The 24,914-nt window shown below is 35.0% G+C and overlaps 1 protein-coding gene across 2 annotated transcripts in view; it reads left to right on the forward strand.

Moving 5' to 3' along the window:
* The first annotated feature begins 349 nt into the window (after positions 1-349).
* The window catches only part of LOC124367369 (BUB3-interacting and GLEBS motif-containing protein ZNF207), a 65,813-nt gene continuing 41,248 nt past the window's right edge, over positions 350-24,914 (forward strand). For both annotated transcript variants that reach the window (XM_046824132.1, XM_046824134.1), the window contains exons 1-4: positions 350-619; positions 12,963-13,089; positions 15,761-15,896; positions 20,761-20,977. In XM_046824132.1, the coding sequence (XP_046680088.1) occupies positions 579-619; positions 12,963-13,089; positions 15,761-15,896; positions 20,761-20,977 (521 nt within the window). In that variant the 5' untranslated portion in view covers positions 350-578. The remainder of the gene's footprint in view (positions 620-12,962; positions 13,090-15,760; positions 15,897-20,760; positions 20,978-24,914) is intronic.

Consider the following 24,914-nt stretch of genomic DNA (forward strand, 5'->3'; position numbering starts at 1 on the left):
CCCACCCCACTTGTCACGTCATTTGGTGGAGTTTTCTGACACTCCTAAAATAAATTATGGGGATGAAAAATAACTAAGTTGAAAACATACACTATTATACAACCAAATCATACAAACCAAGCATATTTGTAATTTTGGTTTCAGAAAAATTTAATTACAAGGGTATGAGTAAGTCATTGATAACAAGAGAAAAAAACGTTTCAAACGAAAAATTTAAATATAGATTAAGAAGTACTATTTTTTATTGAACTTAATAGTAGTACTCTGTTATATATTAAATAAAATCACATATGTAATACAGCTGGCCTTGGTACGGGGTTGTGCAGACTGCAGACGCGTAATCAACTTGACTCTTCTTGAACGATGTCTTAGTCAGCCATTTTTATTTCTAGTGTGAATTGAAGGTGGTGCCAAAGTTATTAAGTTTTTATGTTGAATTGTAGTTATTAGTTTATTAAAATTATATAACACACATATTCTATAATAGTACTTGTTATGAAATATTACCAAGTTTGACACGCACAATAGGAAATATTTAGTTCCTAATTTGTAACAGAACTAGTGTTGTCTAAGCTGCAATGGGTCGCAAGAAAAAGAAGCAAAGTAAACCCTGGTGTTGGTATCCTTTTGAAATTCATATTATTTTTATATATTTAGCCATTTACTAACTGTGCAATGGTCGAATAGATGGATTTTTAATATTCTGTTTATAGACTTAAACATGAAACATAATTTTCTTAAAATCATAGCCTAGGAGTGACAATATGCCTAGATATATTGATTTTAGTTTTAACACATTTTCTGCTAGTTTGTGCTGTCTGAGAGTAGGGCTACTGAATAATGATTCTGTAAGGCAGGGGTGCCCAACCTTTTTTACCCAAGGGCCACATTGTAAAGCCTTTATGGCCAGGCGGGCCAACATCCCAGGGGATTTGGAACCCCAAACAAAACGTATTGTCCGGGGTTTGTTCCAGAAATCTTGTGCAAAATATGAGTTTTAAGGTTATTTTGCCCTTGTTTCCTGATTATTGTAATTTCTTATTATTTATTAGTTGTTAGGTAAAGGTTTATAATATATTATGTTTTTAGGTTCTTTTAGTAGAAATAAATATAAACCCAGACTTTTGGATGTTTGCTCTAATTCTGAGGGAACAATAAAAAAGTCACCAATAAATTGAATACATTGATTTTTATTAATCCTACTAGGATACTAGGACATACAAATTACGTGGCGAGTGGTGACCTTGAGTTGGGTAGGGGTTACGTCGCCGCACCGCGCGCTGTGCCGTGCTTTACGCGCGCTCTATTCGCCAGCCGGCAGCCACCACCGTAGTCAGTGAAATCTGTCTGCAACTACTTTACTTCTTTCAACACTCATACTCCACCAAATGAATACGGCTCGTTCTACGTTAAATCGGCTAGACTGCTTGTTTCTCAAAATTTGTATTTATTTAATATTTCAAATGCTTTTAAACAAATTTGGTTGTTTTGGCAACAAGGCGGGCCACATAAAACTGACTCGCGGGCCGGATTCGGCCCGCGGGCCGTAGGTTGGGCAGCCCTGCTGTAAGGTATAAGGTATCTATCACTATAAACTTGTACACTGTTTAGCATAGTCCTAGGCTAAACATAGGGCCAAGTTAACTTCCTCACAGGCTGGACTAAGCTCAGTGAAACATATGTCCTAATTACTAGTGTGGTTAAAGGGTTACAGCAGGCTGCAATTCTGGCCACAAGAGCAGTAAATTAGAATATAATAAAATTAGCCTTTCTGTATGAGTGGAACAGTTAGTATAACTTAGGCTACTAATGAAAAATCAATACCTTTTTACTTATTTTCATATAAAATCAATGTCTGATACTAATATACTCTCTGAATATTGGAAAAGTGTAAATAAGTTCTCTATAATGCTATGTAAAGTTCACTGTTCATATTTCTAACCTGTAGTCTTGCACTTGGTATCAGTAAAGGTAACAACAGCTAGAGTTGCCAATCAAAATTTCCATGTTATTAACCCTTTTACTGCCAGACAATTTTGTTACTACATGCGCCCAACCTGCCAGGCTGTTCATCATGGGCATGTACCCAAACTGCCAGGCCAATTTTGGACATTTTGCAATGTTTCACATAAAAATTCATAGCTTTGCTATTTATAGTCATTGAAAGCTAAATAATGCTTTGTTTTTTTCCTCAAGAAATTTAGTATTTAATACAATATCTAAATGTGCAATTCAGGAAAAAAAAAAAAAAAAAACAAAACGAAATCATACAACATAAATGTAAACTAAATAACTGGGCGTTCCTAAACATAAATTCAATGTTAGATAGGACTTGCTTTACTAGACATGGCCTACACCTTAACAAAACGGGCAAGGATGTCCTAAATGACCTAATAATCAACTATCTCTCACTAGTCAGTCCAAAAAAAGCACTGGATGAAAAAAACGCAAAAATAGACATGACCCTGGAAAACACATAGATAACCACAAGCCGATATATCCCACGACGGGACAGAAGGCTAAATTGGGGAAAAAAGCTTCATCTAACAATATAACAGGGTCCTGTAAAGTAATTCACCTAAACATAAGGGGCATTCTTGGAAAAATAACACAAACTGAAATATTTTTGGATGACAATAAACCTGATTTTTTCTTAGTCTCTGAGCATGGTCTTGAAGATTTTAAATTAAACATGTTGAAAATACAAAATTACACTTTGCAAAACAGTTTTTGCAGGGAAGGGATGAGAATGGGCGGAGTTGCAATCTATAAACAAAATCAGTCTAAACTAAAAGTTCTAAAAATAACCAGCATTGGCAATAAATTATCTGAGAACAAGAATTTTGAATGCTGTGAAATAATAACCGAAGTAGATGATAAGAAAACCATTATTGGCATCCTATATAGGAGCCCTGATGGAAACATTGACATATTCCAAAACAAATTAACACTTTACCTCTCTAAATTAACACCAAAAGAGAACAATATAATACTTGGTGGTGATTTCAACCTGAATATATTGTGTGAAAATAAAACCATATTAGATTTTAAAAATAGTTTAACAAGTTTTGGCTTGAATCTAACTGTAAAAGAGGCCACCAGAGAAACTGATACCTCTGCCACTTGTATCGACAACTTCATTACAAATTTTGAAAAACACAAAAACGAAGTAATCGAACCACTCCTATCTGATCACCATGCCATATCACTAAATATTGATACTCACAAAGGGAAAAATTGTAAAACTAAAAAACAAATAAGAAGCTTGAAACAGAATAACCTAGATGAATTAAAACTTAGACTGAGAAATGAAGATTGGAGAGATTTTTATAACGCCCTAAATATAAATGACAAATATGGAGCTTTTATCAAAACTTTTGCATACCACTACAATATAGCCTGCCCTTTAAAAGAAGTTACCATAAAAGAAAATCACAGAATTAAATGGATGAACAATGAAATAAGCAATTTAAAGAACAGGGCATATGAATTGTTTAATAAATGGAAAATAAACAAAAATTCAGAAAACAGACAGAAATACAATTCAGCCCTTGAGACTTACAGATTAAGAATCAAGTCAACAAAAGCAGAATGGTTTAACAAAATAATAAATGAATCTGACAACAAACAAAAGGAATCCTGGAATGTTGTAAATAATTTTAGAGGAAAGAGCACTGATAAGATAACAAATATTGAAATAATTAATGGAAACAAAAAAATAAATCACCCAAAGCAGATCGGAGAATTTTTTAACAATTACTTCATAAACATTGCAGACCAAATAAATGAAAATTTAAACTATTGCTCTGATGACAATGACGGTCCAAACATAGACCCTAACACAAAACTAGAATCTTTCAGGCCCATAGATGATAGAATACTAAAAAAAACTTTTTTCAAAACTCAAACCGAAAACATCGGCCGGAGTGGATGGTCTATGTATGAAGGCTATTAAATTCTGTCAAAAGGAACTGACTAAACCCCTTGTGGAGTTGGTGAATGCCTCCATAAACAGCTGCACCTTCCCGGATGCCTGCAAGGTGGCCAAGGTGAGGCCTCTTTTCAAAAAGAAGGGTGATGAGTCCGATGTCTGCAACTATCGTCCAGTATCGCTCCTTCCGGCAGTATCCAAAATCATTGAGAGGGTAATCTGTGACCAGCTGACTCTCTACCTGGAGGAAAATAAACTCCTGGTGGAGAGGCAGTATGGCTTCAGAAAATCCAAATCAACCAAACTGGCCTTAATAGATTTTGTAAATGGTTGCATTGATGCGGTCGAGGCTGGTGAGACGGTATTCGGCTGTTTTGCTGACCTATCGAAGGCCTTCGACTGTGTCAATGCGGTCATTTTATTGAAGAAATTATCAGCACTGGGCGTTCAAAATTCTGCCATTGCATGGCTAACCTCATACTTGACCAATAGGTACCAGGTAGTGGAGGTTCTCAGCACAACCAAATTCAAAATTAAATCCACACTTTCAAGACCCAGTTTGATCCGAAATGGCGTGCCACAAGGTTCAATCCTGGGCCCTTTGCTTTTCCTGGTTTATGTAAACAACATAACCAGTAAGATTCCAGTGGAAAATCTTTACATGTTCGCTGATGACACTACCCTAGTTACCAGGCACAGAGATTGTGGAGTCCTGGAATTAGAATCCTTCATCAAAGCAAACAATCTAGCCCAATTTTTTGAAACAAACCACCTCAAACTCAATCAAGAAAAAACAAAATGCATCTGCATCCAAACAAAACAAAAGAAAAATTCAAAAAATTCCTGGACTCCTAGCTTGTGCATAGGTGACAGGGAGATGGATGTCACAAAATCAGCAGAACTGCTGGGGGTGGTATTGGATGATGGGTTGGACTGGAATGAACAGTTGGTCAAAATTGAAAGCAAATTAGCCAAAGGCGTTTTTGTCCTTCGAAACCTTGCAAAACTCAAAAACAACCAATTGGAAAAATCTGTATACCACTGTTTGTTCGAGTCTCACATCTCTTACTCAATCATCCTGTGGGGGGGCTCAGCCTCAAATCTCAAACGAATTTTTACTTGGCAAAAAAAAAGGCCATCAGAGCCATGTTGGGCCTGCCTCCCCGCTCACATTGTAGTGATCACTTCAAAAACCTAAAAATATTAACAGTTCCATGTCTATATATTTATGAATGTGCCTGGTACATAAAATCTCAAAACTTAGAATTTATAAACAATAGTCATAATTACAATACTAGATTTAAGAACAATTTCTCAATGCAACATAGGCTTACTCTTTTTGAAAAAAAACCAAATTTCTCTGGACTAAAAATTTATCAAGTTTTTACCACTAATAATAAGAACAATCAATTGTAACAAAAAATTCAAGAGTGAGCTAAAAAATTTCCTAATAGATCAATCCTTCTATAGCATGGAACAATTTTTTGATCATTGTAAAGGGCTGGAACACCCCACCCTACCATAAACACTGTCCCTCCTATGCAGGGCAGTTTTGGACCTGCAGAAGCCCTAAGATGGGCCAACTTCCTGCGGAAACAAAAGTATCAAGTAAGTAAGTAAGTATCAAGGAACTTATAATATTTTTGAAACAAAATATGTACTTACCTTTTATATAATTTTTTTTTTTTAGTTTGACTTGAGATTATATTTTGTAAACTTCATTCAATATAAATTAAAGTGTTTTATTTTGAAGCTCAATACTATTTTAAGCAAATTAAAAAAGAAACTATGTAAATATCTTTAAAATTATAGTTTTTATGAGTGTTTTTATGACTTATTACAAACTCACAAAATTTAAAGGCAATCTGAAAAACCATACTGTAACAACTGCTTCACCAAGTTATTGTCTTATTCAACTATTCTAAACTGTTTTATTATTCTTTTCAACTTAAAAATAGTTCTTAGAATATTTTCTTAGGCTATTTACAAAATCATTCTTGTCATATTATAGTATAAAAAATGTAAAAATACAGGTACGTAACATTTTTACTAACGTTTTTTGCGTGTTGTAGCTGCTTGATGTAGGACGGATCAAATGTTTTACACAATAAAAAAATGTTGTAATAAAACTGTCACTTCAAGAAACAACTAATCTAATATTTACACTGTATTGAGACTGTCTTTTGTCTTAGTAGTGGATTTTAGTGTGATAGCCCGCTTGTCACTGTCAACATTAGTATCCGCGTAATTATGAAAACGTGGACAAATACGCGTGATAGAACCGTCTCCATCCTCAATAACACTATCGACATCAATTTTATCACTTCCAATTTCTAATAATAGTCTATCTCATTCAGGTGATCGTAAATTGTCACCCATTTCATTTACGTACACGCACACGAGGCAAAGGAAAATCGAACGCCACGACTGTACGCCTCAGACAAATTATTTGTCGCAAATAATAACGTTATTGCCGATAACGAGGGAAGTATTTGTGGACGAGTACCAGAGATAAGATAAAAAAGCCAGTCCAGGAAAACAGACTATAAATATCTCCGAGGCTTATAACACCGATAAGCGTTCAAAACAAATGAGTCATCCGTACCACGTCATCCGCGTGAGGGTCACGTCATTGTGCTTTTGGTCCACGCCTCGCTCCGCGTCACCCTCACGTCGTTGATCCGCAATGAGTTAATAGAATATTACTTTACAACATGTGTTACGTATTCTGTGCTTCATTCTGAACACAGTAAACACAAATAAAAGACAATTATGTGAACTTCTATATTATTAATTAATTATTTTACGAACGTCCGGAAAAAAGGACGCTGGCAGTTTAGGCGTAGATTACCGACGTCCGGTTTTAAGGTCGTTGGCAGTTTAGATATAGTTTTACAACGTCCTTAAAACAGGACGTTGGCAGTGAAAGGGTTAACGTATTCTGCTTGCCACCCTGAACAAAACTAGCTTATATTTATTTTTATTGGTTCAAATCACAAATAACTGTTTTTTAAGAATTGGAATAGAAATGTCATTTTGTGGTTTTATTTGTTTTCTGTGCTTCTTGTAATTTATTATTTCCAGCAGTATCTGCACCTGATAGCTTAGCTGAGTGTTCTGTAGTCAGAACAACAGCTTAGTATAACACTAACAATAGGGTGGGCTGAAAAAAAAAATTATTTTTTTTTTCAAGTGCTATACCGCGGAAAACTTGCATATATATACTTCATAAATAAAATGCAACTGGGAAAAAAATTATTTTTTCAATATCACGGTAGCGCAATGCAATTAAAATAGTTCGTTTTTTGAAAAAAACTTGGATTTTTATAATTTTTTCTCCGGTGTAAAAACTTTAAATAATCAATCGCTATAGTGAAAAAACTGTATAATTTGACTTAGAAAACAGAAATACACAATGAACCAGTTAAAAAAACGGTACTTTGGGATTATACCGACCACACTAGTATGAAGAACACAAAAATAGAAATTTATAGAAACAAACATGATAGAACGAAAAAACAACTCTTCAATTACAAAATTACAAACTTACAAGCATTTCCAGGTATTGTGATCGCTGTTATCTTATCTTTCTCGAGAATCCTGATTACGGCAGGCCGCCGCGCGGCATCACGTGATTTGCACGGTACATAATTGCCTTTCCATTACAATTCATTTATATTTCTGATTAGCCCCTCTAGAATTTGATATTTTACTGATAGGTACTATCTCGAGGGATGTTTTTCTTTCGTCGACATCAGCGCGGGGGCAGCACCGAAGGTGCTGTCAATGCCCGCGCTGATGGCCGGAGGCACTCGCATTTTGGGTGGCGGAATGTGATCAAGAATAAAAACAAGTTTTTAGTGTTTTTTTTAATAAAGAGTTTAGTTTGGTAAATGTTTTGTTTTTGTTGAATTTTTGTGTTTGGAGAAATGTAGAGGTAAAACACGGAAGTACAACAAAGCGATGCACCAGCTGAACGGGCGGCGAGACTGCAATCACGTTATCTACTAGACGCTCGACTTTGACCTGTCTGTCTGAGGATGGGGAGGGGTTTGCGATAAGACAATTCCTGTTTTATATTGACGAAATATTGTTTCTACGCTAATCTAGTAATCAGTAGAAACGAAATGTGAAATAACGATTCATGTCTGGGTGTGGTCGGTATAATCCCAAAGTACCAAAAAAAACAATGTTTACGGTAGCGCAAACAGCTTTAAATAACGGATAATTACGCTAAAAAGGCGCAGTTTACAACACTGCCGTCCCGCGCGGAATGATTCGTTTTGTATGTGACTGTACCGTGTCCCCCACCACTCGTACCCAACCCACAATTCCTTGCGTTGTGTACGCTTGCTTCGCCATTTTGTGAGCTCGCGTCAGTGACTCGGCAGCTTTTGTCAGTGTCAAAGCTTCTTTTGTGTTACTTAGTTGAGTGTGTGTTGAGTGTCATGGCTTTGTCCAAGAAAATTACGCGTAGTGAGTTTTATTGTCCGATATTCGGTTACCCAAAGGAAACTACCTGTAAGTAAACTGCCTTCCTATGAAAGACGTTTTAAAGTGCTTCTTTCTTGAACATTACAATTTAGCTGTGGAAACCAACAACAAATTGTTGAAAACAACAGTTTTTTCACAAATTTCTAATATTGTTGCACCGAAAGTTAAGCAATTATTTGATAAATCCTCAATACCAACAGTCTCCCTTTACAGAAATTGTTCAAATGATCAATGCCTACAATAACAGTTACAGAGGTCTTATGAAGTCCTACAAACGAGATAAGGAAAAAGACTCGTTCAAAAAAAAGTTGAAGAATTCAAGCAAAAGTCTTTGCGACTGTTTGATATCTCCGCATGCAAAATGCACAATAACATTAGATTGAAATTGCCGAAAGGCGTTGACTTGTGTGAGTGTCCGGTATCGATTGTTTGTACATGTGAGAAGTCAAAAAAAAGTACCAGTCATTGAACTTAAGTTTTTGTACCTTCAAAGAAAAACATAGTTTAGGCAAAATTGGTAACGTAGATGTGAAGGAGTCAAAAAAAATTATTCAAAGACAAAAAAGAAAAAAACACTGAGTACAGCAGATGTCAGTCGAACGTTGACTCATTGTCACAGCCATCGTGCTCAAAAACTATGGAACCTACACAAATAGAAGACTTTGACTCAACTGAAAATAAATAGAAATTGAGGATAGTAGCGATGAAGAGTTTCAACCTGTTGTAAAGACACCATGGCAGATGCGAGTTAAATTGACTAATACTGCGCTAACAAGTGATCGTTTTTGGAGTTTCTGATAGAGCAACAGCTGCTATTGCTTCTAGCCTTTTGCAAGATTTTGGTATTATAACTGAAACTGAACATTCTAATGTTATTGATAAAAATAAAATCCGAAGGGGGAAAAAGGTTATCCGCACAGAACTGCAGGTGCAGAATCAGGCTGAGCTCAACACATTTCAAGGGATTGTATTTTGATGGAAGGAAAGATGACACTATTGTGATTGAAAAGGTAAATTCAAAGCATTTTCGGAGAGTGATTAAGGAAGAACATTATTCTATCATTCAAGAACCTGGATCTGTATATGTTGGTCATGTGACACCTTGTTCTGGATCTGCTCAAAACATTGCCGACAGTATAATTTTCTTATTTAAAAAAAACTGGACTTTCCCTTGATGATTTAGACGTCATTGGATGTGACGGCACCGTTACAAATACAGGGTGGAAAGGGGGCGTAATTCGAACAATTGAAGAAAAAAGTGAAAAGGCCAATGCAGTGGGCAGTTTGTCTCTTGCACTTCAACGAATTACCACTCCGACACTTGTTCCAGTTTTTGGATGGAGACACTACAGGGCCTACAACATTTAAAGGACCTATCGGAACAGAGCTCAATAACTGCGAAAAACTCCCCTTGGTGAAATTTGCTAGTGTGGAGTGTGAAATTCCAGATATTGACCGAAGCATATTGAGCAAGGACCAACAGTATTTACTGGACATAAGTTCTGCTGTACAATCAGGAATCTGTCCTATAGATTTATCTCACCGTGAACCTGGCCCACCTCTCACGCAAGATGGCTAACAATGGCTAACAGGATTCTAAGATTGTATGTGAGTGTTGAATATCCATCAGACGAACATAAAATCGTAGTTCATTTTATTCTGAAGTCATACATGCCTGTTTGGTTCAATATCAAAAAAAGCAAGTACTTAACTGATGGACCAGAACACATATTTCAAACTGTAAAATCCTCAAGATTCCTGCCTGAAAATCTGCTTCAAGTAATTGACCCCGTTATTGAAAGGAACGCTTACTTTGCCCACCCAGAAAACTTGATGTTGAGTATGATAGTAGATAAAAGAACTCACATAAGAGAATTGGGTTTGAGACGAATCATAAAGGCCAGGACATCAGCACCCAAAAGAAAGTCAATTAGAGCTTTCCATCCACCCAAATTAAATTTTTCAAGCCACAGAGTACAGTGAACTGATTGACTGGACTGCCACCACATTGTCACCACCACCATTACTAAGAAGAATCAGCAACGAAGAAATTCGTTGCAAAAATCTTGACTGGGGACACCGCAGCTGAATGGAGATTCGAACAAATTTCCTTGTCATACGCAAGCGGTTTGAACGATGCATCAAACTTGTAACCATCGCTTCACAAAAAGTAGTTGGTTTTGAAGCAAGAGATGGGCTCATCCGAACTACACTACAGTCAAGAGCAGCTATGCCATGCTTTGAAAGCAAATCAGCCTTCAAACTTCTAAACAAGAATGATTATGGACTTGTGATGAAATATATCCTACAAATCAAAATTCCTTTTTGAATTTTCAATAACAATTTTCATGAAAAATGTGTAATGCTATGATTAAGTTGATGCTAATAAACTATGTTAAAAGGAATTTGAATTATTAATTTGCAGTCCCCCACACTTTAAAACAACAAATAAATTAAAACAAAACTTTTTATTAAAAAGGCATTGTGAGTAAACTGTCGCAGGACGGCAGTGTTGTAAACTGCGCCTTTTAGCGTAATTATCCGTTATTTAAAGCTGTTTGCGCTACCGTAAACATTGTTTTTTTAACTGGTTCATTGTGTATTTCTGTTTTCTAAGTCAAATTATACAGTTTTTTTCACTATAGCGATTGATTATTTAAAGTTTTTACACCGGAGAAAAAATTATAAAAAATCCAAGTTTTTTTTCAAAAAACGAACTATTTTAATTGCATTGCGCTACCGTGATATTGAAAAAATAATTTTTTTCCCAGTTGCATTTTATTTATGAAGTATATATGCAAGTTTTCCGCGGTATAGCACTTGAAAAAAAAAAATAATTTTTTTTTTTCAGCCCACCCTAACTAACAACCCTGCAGTAACCTTCACTGCCTCATAGATAAGCAATGATGTCCATTAATATACTGCGGCGCATAAGCTGAATACTGCCAGTGTTCAAGGTTATTTACGTTTTTGATAGTGGATTACTTAAGCAGTTAAAAGAGTAGAGTACGATAAGTGGACCCGGTTTTTTATATCTAAGAATGTTACCATCGATACCTAATATTCGGATCTCAAAACCTAGACACTATCAATCGATATAAAAGTATTTATAGTCCTCAATAACAATCACATGTTTTAAATTAAAATAAATAAAATATGAATTTAATATTTACAGTTATGAAACAAATTATTATAACCAAAATTAGGAAAACTGAAGACGACCATATTTGCTCCTCTCACAGATACAGTTGTTTCTTTCCCACAAATTTCACATCTCGGTTTTTCGGTACGAGTCCAACATGTTGAAGCCACGTAAAACATGTCTTATCATCTTTCAAAGCAATGTCGTGTAATTTTCTAAAATTGACTGCAATTTTTAATAATCAAATTGTACTTTGTAAAATTGAAATATTACCTTACGCGTATCATTTGAAAGTGTTTACAGCTGTTGATATAGATTATTTAATTATTCAAAATAATTAATCAGTATCGATGGTTATGATTAAGTAGTATCATTTGCCAATTTCAGTATAAAAAACCGGGTCCGCTTATCGTACCCTACCCAGTTAAAATATTAGGAAATTAATTTATTCCTATTTAATTTTTCAGCATGTATTTTTTCATAGAGTATGAGATTGCAATCTTGTGTTATTTTTAAATGTAGAAAAACTATTTTGGTATAATTAAAAGTTAGCAAGTGGTAGGCTATCGTAATTGCATATACATACATAATTACGAAGTATGGTTACCTACATTAATTTTAATTTTGCTTATTTATTAAACTTACATTTGTATTTTACACTACGTCTATTTTAATACCTGGGTTCATTTCCTTCTGTCTAGACTACAAGCAGTTTTCGAGTATCATTCCGCTTTTTTAGTGGTAGTCCATTGCTGCACGTTTTCGGTACATGTATGTGTATTAACTTATTTCACACCTGATGAAGAGGATAGATTTCAATCCTCAAAATGTGTTATAATTTTGTAACATATAACGATGGTAAACGTCCAAAATCCTATTATCCTTTTAAACATTTCATCTTCAATAACAAACTTTAAACAAAATGAAAATTTTCAGTGTGTTTAATTTTATTCAGTAGTCTTGCTTAACAGCGTAATGTAGCAATATGGACACAGGCATATGCTGAATAGTTGTACAGAGCATTCATTTCTCACTTTATTATCTGGGCTGACAAGGGTTAAACAATGTTTTCATTTGAACTGGACAAATTAAGGTAGCCCTGTAACTTAATTAATTTATAGGAACTTCTTTGAGTAATTAAATTAGCCTATGTTCCTAAAACTCTAAATTGTAATTCCAGCGGAACTTAAAGAAAAATAATAATGTTTCTTTTTCAACAGCCTTTAAACAGTGTTTGAAGGCCTACTCTTTAAGTTTTGTAATATTGACATCTGCAACCATATTTAATGTAATTTTTTGTCTGGTTTATAAGGTGAAAAATTTGCCACCAACTTAACGGTGTTGTTATTGTTGATCATATTTGTCCATTTGTGTTTTCCTTAACCAATTTCTTAGGTATTGCAACCGTGAGTTTGAGGACGAGAAGATTCTCATTCAGCACCAGAAAGCTAAACATTTCAAATGTCACATATGCCACAAAAAATTGTACACGGGTCCAGGACTCTCAATACATTGTATGCAGGTGAGTTGTCACAATGTTTCATGTACCTGATTGCGTTTTTAAATATGCATATTTGAGATTGATTTTCTGAAACTGTTTTTTGTACTTTCTGATTAAATGGAGGCCATGGATAATAAACGGGATTTAGCAATTTTTGGTGGGCAGTTACACAATATATACAAGGTCTGTCCAAAAAGTATCTGACCGCTGACCAGTAGGCGGCCGCGGCGTAACCGACCGGCTCGAACTGGTTATTGGAGGAGAAGGGGCGAGCCTACTCCTTCTCATATTAGGCACCGAATACAATCCGGTCATCCGGCGCTCTGTTCCGTACAGTGACTGAATGTGTTAAGCAGCGCATTTGCATTAAATTTTGCAAAAAACTTGGCCATTTAGCATCAGAGACGATTACTATGATACGGAAAATTTATGGTGACGGGTCTATGGGCGATACACAAATAAAAGAGTGGTTTAGGCGGTTTAAAAATGGCCGCATATCAGTGGAGAGTGATGACCGATCTGGCAGGCCTTCAACGGCCAGAAACGCTGAAAATGTTGAACGTGTTCGTGCAACAATTAATGATAACCGTCGATTGACTGTCTGAGAGCTGGAGGAAGATTTAGGAATACCAAAATCGTCAGTTTGTAACATCTTACACGAAGATTTAAAAATGTGTTTCGGCAAAATTGTTCCTCGGCTGCTGACAGAACACCAAAAGAACTGTCGACTTGAAATCGCACAGGACAATCTGGATTTGATAAAAAGTGACCCAGGACAATTTAAAAAAGTTATTACTGGTGATGAGTCATGGGTTTATGGCTAAGGCCCTGAAACAAAGGCTCAATCTTCACAGTGGAAAACTCGTGAAGATCAACGGCTGAAAAAATCAAGACAAAGTCGAAGCAATTTCAAGACAATACTGACAGTTTTTTTTTACCAGGACGGCGTTGTTCATCACGAATATGCTCCAAGAAGCCATACAGTGAATAAGGCATATTATCTTGAGGTTCTAAGGCGGCTACGAGATGCAGTGCGAAGGAAACGACCTGAACTGTGGACAAGCCGTGACTGGATCCTGCACCACGACAACGCGCCAGCTCGTTCCTCAAATCTTATTCAGCGTTTTTTGGTCAAACACGACATTAATCAACTATGACAGCCTCCCTACAGTCCTGACATAGCTCCTTGTAACTTCTGGCTATTTCCGAAATTAAAAATTCCTTTGAAAGGAAAAAGATTTGACGATATTCAACAAATAAAACAAAATGCGACGAAGAACCTGTTAGCCATTCCGCAAAATGAATTTAAGGAGTGTTTCCGGAAGTGGGAGGAGCGTTGGAATAAGGTAGTGGCTTGTAGAGGGAAGTACTTTGAAGGGGACCAGATTGCTGTTGCCGCAGAGTAACGTCAGTTCATGCCAGACGTCAAGGTCGGATACTTTTTGGACACACTTCGTACTTACGGTTAGATTGGGTTTGGTTGGGGCTAGCCTAGGATAGGTGTTAGATTAGATGCTATTTTAGATTAGGTGTTATTGGGGTTAGGTGGTAAGTTAGGGGTTAAGCTAGTTTAGAGGTTATGTTAGACTAGGTTAGGTTGGGTGTTAGGTTAGGTTAGTAAACCTAAATCTAAATCGCCTAACCACATAAGCCGCAGTGTGCTTTGAATAGGTGGCCTCTGTTTAATGAGAAAGTACCCTGTTTTACCATTGACATTTCATTTTGGTATGATTTAAATTTGTCATTATTATTTAATAGTAGGTGGAAAATATCCAAATTTTTTTTAGCTGAAACAACTAGGTAGGATTACTCCATATCACATTTTGCAAAACAGGCTTTGCTGAGGTAGTACGCAAAATTTTAAGTGTATAGCTACATGTTAAAATACATGATTATACTCAGTTTGTTTATAAATAATAATTAATCGTGATTACCTTAAGAACTATAAAAAAGTGTTACCAACACTACTCTTGAGATCAATATAAAAATGTTTGACACTCAATCCAAGTCCCATGGAGTTACATGAATTATCATTGAACTTGATGTTGCCTATATAGAAATCAAATTTCATGCAAAATTTCAAGTCGTAGGTCAGTTTGTTCTTGAGATATCGTAGGGACTGACAGATAGACAGAAATTGAAATTTTCCAGCTCCTACATTGCTAAGCTCTGCTAACAATTAGCCAATAATAAATATTGTGTTATATTTACTGAAAAAATTAAAAATAGTCTTACGTTTTGTGCTATTGTCTACTTTGAAGTTGTAAAGTGTATGAATTATTTTTTTTCGTAATGGTTATCAAATCCATTTTATTTTAATACTTTTGTCATTTGTAGCCTCCAAAACTTACGTAACTTCTTTATACCTTAGAACTGATACGTTATTCAACAATATTTTCATAATGGATTCACTTGTAAATTTGGATTATCAATGAAAATAAATATCAAGGTCTTTACACATTTCAAGTTTGATAATTGTTGACAGCAGCAGTGGCATTGATATAGACCACATATTGACCAAAGCTTAATTTTTAGTATGCCTAAAATTACAAAATTCTGTCAGTTAAAATTCAACTTTGCCAGCTATCCTTTCTGTAATAGTGTATTGCAATATTGTTTGTAGAAATAACTAGAGAACATCTTTCTTACTTTCTTGCAATGTAGTGTAACTAATGTATGTTTTTGCTGGCAGGTTCATAAAGAAGCAATTGACAAGGTACCCAACTCTCTGTCCTCCAGATCTAATATAGAGATAGAGATTTATGGCATGGAAGGCATCCCTCCAGAGGATCTCAAGGAACATGAGAGGCACAAGCAGGGAAAGCAAGGTACAATGAAGTTACTAAGCTCTCAGTTTATGTTTTAACTATCAGATGTACAGTCTGCGATTCCTCCTTTAGTGCCGTAAATGTATTGTAAAATATATAGCTGATTGTAACAACATATTACTGCAGCAAACAGATGCCGTAGTACGTGTAGGCTAGTAAGAGTACGTATTTACAGTAAGTGTTCACTACGTGTATTATAGTTGGACAGTGATTTGACACGTTGACTGCATTCAAAGTACGCAAGTTCATTCAGTTTAGAGCCACAGTAAAGGTGTTTCAACTACATGTTTTATAAGTGAATGGTTAGAGACTGTAGAATTGTTTTAATTGTCTCCGATAATCCCGGCAACATAAGGGATCTACATATACATGGTTGAAGTTTAAGCTAATTTTTCTTTGCCTTTATTTTATAACACAGGATTATCTGTTATTTCTTTTACGCCTATTTACGACACACAGAGGGTAACCATTTTCTATAATATCCAATTCAATTTTTCTGATTTCTTCTTTTTCTGTTGTCTTTCTTAGGGCAAGCTCTTTGTTATGTCAAACTATATATTGGTGGTTTGGTATAAAAGTTGGTTATTTATGTGGGGGGAAAATATTAGTGTCCCCATGGCACGAGTACACGAATACTGTATATACGTGATTGGCACGTGACTGGTGACGTCAGGTGGAAATGTTCCTTACTTCATGAATAGTCCTTGTTTAAACAAACATATTATAATTATAAAAAATTTAATGTTAACCTTTGCAAGTGCTCACTTGATCTGAGTTTTAATTTATGTACTATCTCAATGGATGTTTTTCTTCTTCGTCAAAGCCTGCACTGATGGCCAGGGGCATTTCCGATCGGTACTTTTCCGACGTCAGATCAGATCTGGCACAGGGATCATCAGTTCAGGTCTATGTCATTAAGTTCACTTCGAGGTGCAAATTAAGTTGAAAAAGAAGCATTCATAATGTCACTGTTGAATTGATTAAAATTTTCATCATATGAGTTAACCATTTTTATAACTATAGTTGAATAAAAAAATAAAAAGAATTCTCTCCAAACGGAAAGACACAATCACTATTTCAAAGAATTAATACTGGGTCAATCCATTTCAAAATCACCCAATAAAAAATAAAATTTGTTGCTCAACATTTTTAATTTGCCTAATTTTTTGATTATGAGTTCCCTGTGGGTAGACAATCACAAAACACTATTTGAAAAAATTTTACAAGCCATAGTTTTTTTTTCCTGGCGGCCATTTTTAAAAATGGCGGTTTTGCAGATTTTAGTAAAATACGCGTTTGCGAAAAGTTTAATTGCCAAGCTATTTTTAAAGATATCAGAATAATCCAAAAACCAGTGTGTTCAGCATAAAATGAACTTCAATTTGACATTATAATAATGTTTCTTTTATGCAAGAAAGTCAGTCAAACTTGTTCTGCAAAATCTCGGAAGAAAATCATAAATTGTTACTTTTTAAGACCATAAAAGTTTAAGAAGGAAAGAGACTCACTACTAATATTTTATTTCTTTGTTTTAAAAATAATATAACTACCTACTGAAAAAGTTTTAGCCTGAGAATGCTCTCCTTTTTTTTCTAGAGCTTTTCAAAAATGGCCGAAAGCCTAATAAATGTCAATTTTTACTAGGGTTAATAACTAAAAAGGGGCTGAATGAAAATAAATAAAAATTTTACAGAATGTTCTTTAATACAAATAGGAATATCTCATAAAAAAATTATGACTGAGACTTAACTACATTTAGAGATAAACAGCATTAAATTTCAGTTAAAAACGCTACCCTTTTTCTCGCTTGTGCGGTACCAAGTTAGCAAACAAGGGCTTGTTTAAATCATTATGTTAACAATAAACTTATATTTAATGCTCAAAACATTATATTCCTTATTTAAACCTATTAGGATTTACAATAAAAAACTATGTGTAACCCCTGATAAACCCGGAAGTACACACCACTTTGGTCGCAGGGTGCAAAACATAGAGCGACCAATCTTGTGATTAGGGTATTTCTGTTTATAGAGGCTATAGAGCTCATTCAGTGAGAGAAGAATTAACCTTTTCTGCTTATGCACCCTAACATTGTCAATAAAAGTTGGAAACGCACTCTTTTTTACCAAGACATAAGTGACTATTTTCATCATCCCCGTAAAAATTCTTTTACACTATTTTTAACAACTTCACTTATTTTGTTGCCACCCTTTCTTTTTGATAGATGTGGTAAGATACCTTGATCCTTTGTTAGCTGTCTTGTTAACTTTACCATGTATTCAGAAGCACCGAATTCCTGAATTATTTTTTGCTTTGACCATGATCTTGGCAAGAGACTAATTATTTTTAATTTTATCATCTTTACTAGAATCTTTTGAATTTTTCTTTCAGTTTGGTAATAAGTATGTCATACTCACTTTCTATATTTTCTGTACTACTTTGACTTGGGGCTTCTAAATCTTTATGGAAAGATTCTTCCAATTTTCTCTTAACTGCACTTGTAATTTTTATCAGTTTTTTCTTTGTAAAGCTGACAGTCGCTGTTCTGTGTTAAGCTTACTTATTTTACACAAAGGAGATAGTTCCAAAGTTTCACATATGGATTCTACTTAATGCAAAGGGTTATTCTCAACTAATTCAAAAGGCTGAGGATGGAATTCAGGGTCATTTTCAACACAATCCACCTCTTCTTCAACTGGTTTTCTCAACAAATATTTTTGTTGCACATGTTGGACATACAGCTTGTCCAGGAATCAGGTTGATATCTACATTTTTTCTCTTTGAAAGGTGATCCATAAGTATTTTACGCAAAACCGTTCTTAACTGTTTTTTTGTGGCAACGACATTCTTTCCCATAAATGTGGTTGTTATTTGTCTAAATATTTATCTTTGTGGTAGTGGCAAATATTAGTAATTTCTTTCAAAATTCTTAATTTTAGCAAACATTGTTCTTCAGCTGTCAAGTCACTCACTCTAATTAATTCTTGAGGCACTTCTTTCTTGTAATGTTCTTTATGGCACTGTTCACTTATTAGTTCACCCACAAAACAAACTCATATTTAATGTTATTAATTATAAGCTAAAACACTACAGAGCATTGGCCAATCCAAATTTTAAACAACACTGACGGGAAATGATAACTAGTCAAAGAACCAAGCATTGAATGTGAGGGGGGGGGTTCATGTCACCACTTGCAGGAACATGCAAGTACAGGACAGGCTGTATTGACAATTGCAGTTGTCCACACCTCAATCCCTGCAAAACTCTCATTGACTTGTTGCAACATGATACCAATTGTGTAAGATTATGAGTTACTATTTTAAAATATTCCTCAGGTACTAACATATATTTTTACATCATGTATTTTATAAAAATGTATTTAATAATATTATATTTTAGAACATAAATTAAAATGCCATATACATTTTGACAGTATAATAGATCCAAGCAAATTATTTTTTCCTAAAGTGCGCAAGTGCTATTTTGTGGTTATGAGTATTGTTTACGTATACCATTATTTTTCTGGTTTTAAATAATTTTTATTGTAAATCCTAATAGGTTTAAAATAAGGAATATAATGTTTTGAGCATTAAATATAAGTTTATTGTTAACATAATGATTTAAACAAGCCCTTGTTTGCTAACTTGGTACTGCACAAGCAAGAAAAAGGGTAGCGCTTTTAACTGAAATTTAATGCTGTATATCTCTAAATGTAGTTAAGTCTCAGTCATAATTTTATTATGAGATATTCCTATTTGTATAAAGAACATTCTGTAAAATTTTTATTTATTTTCATTCAGTCCCTTTTTAGTTATTAAACCCTAGAAAATTGACATTATTAGGCTTTCGGCCATTTTTGAAAAGCTCTAGAAAAAAAAGGAGAGCATTCTCAGGGCTAAAAACTTTTTCAGTAGGTAGTTATATTAGTTTTCAAACAAAGAAATAAAATATTAGTAGTGAGTCTCATTTCCTTCTTAAACTTTTATGTCTTAAAAAGTAACAATTGATGATTTTACTTCTGAGATTTTGCAGAACAAGTTTTGACTGACTTTCTTGCACAAAAGAAAATATTATTATAATGTCAAATTGAAGTTCATTTTATGCTGAACACACTGGTTTTTGGATTATTCTGATATCTTTAAAAATAGCTTGGCAATTAAACTTTTCGCAAAACCGCGTATTTTACTAAAATCTGCAAAAACCGCCATTTTAAAAATGGCCGCCAGGAAAAAACTATGGCTTGTAAAATTTTTTCAAATAGTGTTTTGTGATTGTCTACCCATATTGAACTCATAATAAAAAAATTAGGCAAATTAAAAATGTTTGAGCAACATGACCTGGGTGATTTGAAATGGATTGACCCTACTCCTAATTGGCCACCTACAATTGTAAACAATGTGCGGACATATCATTTAACATGCAACACAACACAGGAACACACCAGTCTCACGTGTTGCACTGGCACTCTTCACATACAGAAATAGCCTTCTAACGTGCCAGTGTGCAGTCCAAAAATGTGGCATTTGATGGTTACAAAAACCAGTTTTGTATTGATAACAGGTTCACTACAACAATGAATCTATCACCAGTTTTTACAAACTCACAAATTCACAGGAGCAAAAATTTTAAACTGAGATATCCCAACATACGCGTTTTGAGCAAATAAACCATGTGAGATTTGCCATTACATGCATGTGGAGGGTTAACAGAGAAATTTAGTTATAAGTTGTTATTGCAATTGTGATTATTGTAATACATATGTTGTAATAGAAGTAAGATTGGTAAATATACTTTCGTCTCATTGTTATTTTGTTATATAACTTATAACGTATGTTAATGGGGAAATTTAATGTTATGATTGCAGGGCGGGCTGCCTCTCCTGACAGCGGAGATGAGGATCCTCCTGCCAAGAAAAACAAGCCAGAGGGGCTGCTGGGAACTGCCCCGCCGGGGATGGCACCAGGAATGATGCCTCCAGGAATGATGCCCCCACCACACCCCATGGGTCCAGGCATGATGCCTCCTATGGGCCCAATGATGGGCCCCATGGGGCCGATGGGGCCTCCTTTCATGGGACCTGGGTAAGAAGGCTTAAACTGATATTTTGAAATATAATGTGTACTTGTAATTATTTACCATGTTTTTTACTACATGTTCTTTTGCTCTTGTTACATTTTGTACCACCTGTAAACGTTCTAAATTAGGTACTAAAAATCACATTATTTTAGCTTTATAGGACTGACAGTACGTCTGAATCACAGAATATGGATTAAATGGACTAGGCTCTAACCCTACAAACACCGCCCAGTTTGCAAAGAATGTGAATAAGTCTTAGGAATAAATTAGGTACTAAAAATCACATTATTTTAGCTTTATAGGACTGACAGTACGTCTGAATCACAGAATATGGATTAAATGGACTAGGCTCTAACCCTACAAACACCGCCCAGTTTGCAAAGAATATGTGAATAAGTCTTAGGAATAAATTAGGTACTAAAAATCACATTATTTTAGCTTTATAGGACTGACAGTACGTCTGAATCACAGAATATGGATTAAATGGACTAGGCTCTAACCCTACAAACACCGCCCAGTTTGCAAAGAATATGTGAATAAGTCTTAGGAATAAATTAGGTACTAAAAATCACATTATTTTAGCTTTATAGGACTGACAGTACGTCTGAATCACAGAATATGGATTAAATGGACTAGGCTCTAACCCTACAAACACCACCCAGTTTGCAAAGAATATGTGAATAAGTCTTAGGAATAAATTAGGTACTAAAAATCACATTATTTTAGCTTTATAGGACTGACAGTACGTCTGAATCACAGAATATGGATTAAATGGACTAGGCTCTAACCCTACAAACACCGCCCAGTTTGCAAAGAATATGTGAATAAGTCTTAGGAATAAATTAGGTACTAAAAATCACATTATTTTAGCTTTATAGGACTGACAGTACGTCTGAATCACAGAATATGGATTAAATGGACTAGGCTCTAACCCTACAAACACCGCCCAGTTTGCAAAGAATAATGTGAATAAGTCTTAGGAATAAATTAGGTACTAAAAATCACATTATTTTAGCTTTATAGGACTGACAGTACGTCTGAATCACAGAATATGGATTAAATGGACTAGGCTCTAACCCTACAAACACCGCCCAGTTTGCAAAGAATGTGAATAAGTCTTAGGAATAAATTAGGTACTAAAAATCACATTATTTTAGCTTTATAGGACTGACAGTACGTCTGAATCACAGAATATGGATTAAATGGACTAGGCTCTAACCCTACAAACACCGCCCAGTTTGCAAAGAATGTGAATAAGTCTTAGGAATAAATTAGGTACTAAAAATCACATTATTTTAGCTTTATAGGACTGACAGTACGTCTGAATCACAGAATATGGATTAAATGGACTAGGCTCTAACCCTACAAACACCGCCCAGTTTGCAAAGAATGTGAATAAGTCTTAGGAATAAATTAGGTACTAAAAATCACATTATTTTAGCTTTATAGGACTGACAGTACGTCTGAATCACAGAATATGGATTAAATGGACTAGGCTCTAACCCTACAAACACCGCCCAGTTTGCAAAGAATGTGAATAAGTCTTAGGAATAAATTAGGTACTAAAAATCACATTATTTTAGCTTTATAGGACTGACAGTACGTCTGAATCACAGAATATGGATTAAATGGACTAGGCTCTAACCCTACAAACACCGCCCAGTTTGCAAAGAATGTGAATAAGTCTTAGGAATAAATTAGGTACTAAAAATCACATTATTTTAGCTTTATAGGACTGACAGTACGTCTGAATCACAGAATATGGATTAAATGGACTAGGCTCTAACCCTACAAACACCGCCCAGTTTGCAAAGAATAATGTGAATAAGTCTTAGGAATAAATTAGGTACTAAAAATCACATTATTTTAGCTTTATAGGACTGACAGTACGTCTGAATCACAGAATATGGATTAAATGGACTAGGCTCTAACCCTACAAACACCGCCCAGTTTGCAAAGAATGTGAATAAGTCTTAGGAATAAATTAGGTACTAAAAATCACATTATTTTAGCTTTATAGGACTGACAGTACGTCTGAATCACAGAATATGGATTAAATGGACTAGGCTCTAACCCTACAAACACCGCCCAGTTTGCAAAGAATGTGAATAAGTCTTAGGAATAAATTAGGTACTAAAAATCACATTATTTTAGCTTTATAGGACTGATAGTACGTCTGAATCACAGAATATGGATTAAATGGACTAGGCTCTAACCCTACAAACACCGCCCAGTTTGCAAAGAATGTGAATAAGTCTTAGGAATAAATTAGGTACTAAAAATCACATTATTTTAGCTTTATAGGACTGACAGTACATGAATCACAGAATATGGATTAAATGGACTAGGCTCTAACCCTACAAACACCGCCCAGTTTGCAAAGAATGTGAATAAGTCTTAGGAATAAATTAGGTACTAAAAATCACATTATTTTAGCTTTATAGGACTGATAGTACGTCTGAATCACAGAATATGGATTAAATGGACTAGGCTCTAACCCTACAAACACCGCCCAGTTTGCAAAGAATGTGAATAAGTCTTAGGAATAAATTAGGTACTAAAAATCACATTATTTTAGCTTTATAGGACTGACAGTACGTCTGAATCACAGAATATGGATTAAATGGACTAGGCTCTAACCCTACAAACACCGCCCAGTTTGCAAAGAATGTGAATAAGTCTTAGGAATAAATTAGGTACTAAAAATCACATTATTTTAGCTTTATAGGACTGACAGTACGTCTGAATCACAGAATATGGATTAAATGGACTAGGCTCTAACCCTACAAACACCGCCCAGTTTGCAAAGAATGTGAATAAGTCTTAGGAATAAATTAGGTACTAAAAATCACATTATTTTAGCTTTATAGGACTGACAGTACGTCTGAATCACAGAATATGGATTAAATGGACTAGGCTCTAACCCTACAAACACCGCCCAGTTTGCAAAGAATATGTGAATAAGTCTTAGGAATAAATTAGGTACTAAAAATCACATTATTTTAGCTTTATAGGACTGACAGTACGTCTGAATCACAGAATATGGATTAAATGGACTAGGCTCTAACCCTACAAACACCGCCCAGTTTGCAAAGAATGTGAATAAGTCTTAGGAATAAATTAGGTACTAAAAATCACATTATTTTAGCTTTATAGGACTGACAGTACGTCTGAATCACAGAATATGGATTAAATGGACTAGGCTCTAACCCTACAAACACCGCCCAGTTTGCAAAGAATGTGAATAAGTCTTAGGAATAAATTAGGTACTAAAAATCACATTATTTTAGCTTTATAGGACTGATAGTACGTCTGAATCACAGAATATGGATTAAATGGACTAGGCTCTAACCCTACAAACACCGCCCAGTTTGCAAAGAATGTGAATAAGTCTTAGGAATAAATTAGGTACTAAAAATCACATTATTTTAGCTTTATAGGACTGACAGTACGTCTGAATCACAGAATATGGATTAAATGGACTAGGCTCTAACCCTACAAACACCGCCCAGTTTGCAAAGAATATGTGAATAAGTCTTAGGAATAAATTAGGTACTAAAAATCACATTATTTTAGCTTTATAGGACTGACAGTACGTCTGAATCACAGAATATGGATTAAATGGACTAGGCTCTAACCCTACAAACACCGCCCAGTTTGCAAAGAATGTGAATAAGTCTTAGGAATAAATTAGGTACTAAAAATCACATTATTTTAGCTTTATAGGACTGACAGTACGTCTGAATCACAGAATATGGATTAAATGGACTAGGCTCTAACCCTACAAACACCGCCCAGTTTGCAAAGAATGTGAATAAGTCTTAGGAATAAATTAGGTACTAAAAATCACATTATTTTAGCTTTATAGGACTGACAGTACGTCTGAATCACAGAATATGGATTAAATGGACTAGGCTCTAACCCTACAAACACCGCCCAGTT

The sequence above is a fragment of the Homalodisca vitripennis genome, chromosome 8 (assembly GCF_021130785.1).
Source record: "Homalodisca vitripennis isolate AUS2020 chromosome 8, UT_GWSS_2.1, whole genome shotgun sequence".
NCBI classification, from domain to species: Eukaryota; Metazoa; Arthropoda; class Insecta; order Hemiptera; family Cicadellidae; genus Homalodisca; species Homalodisca vitripennis.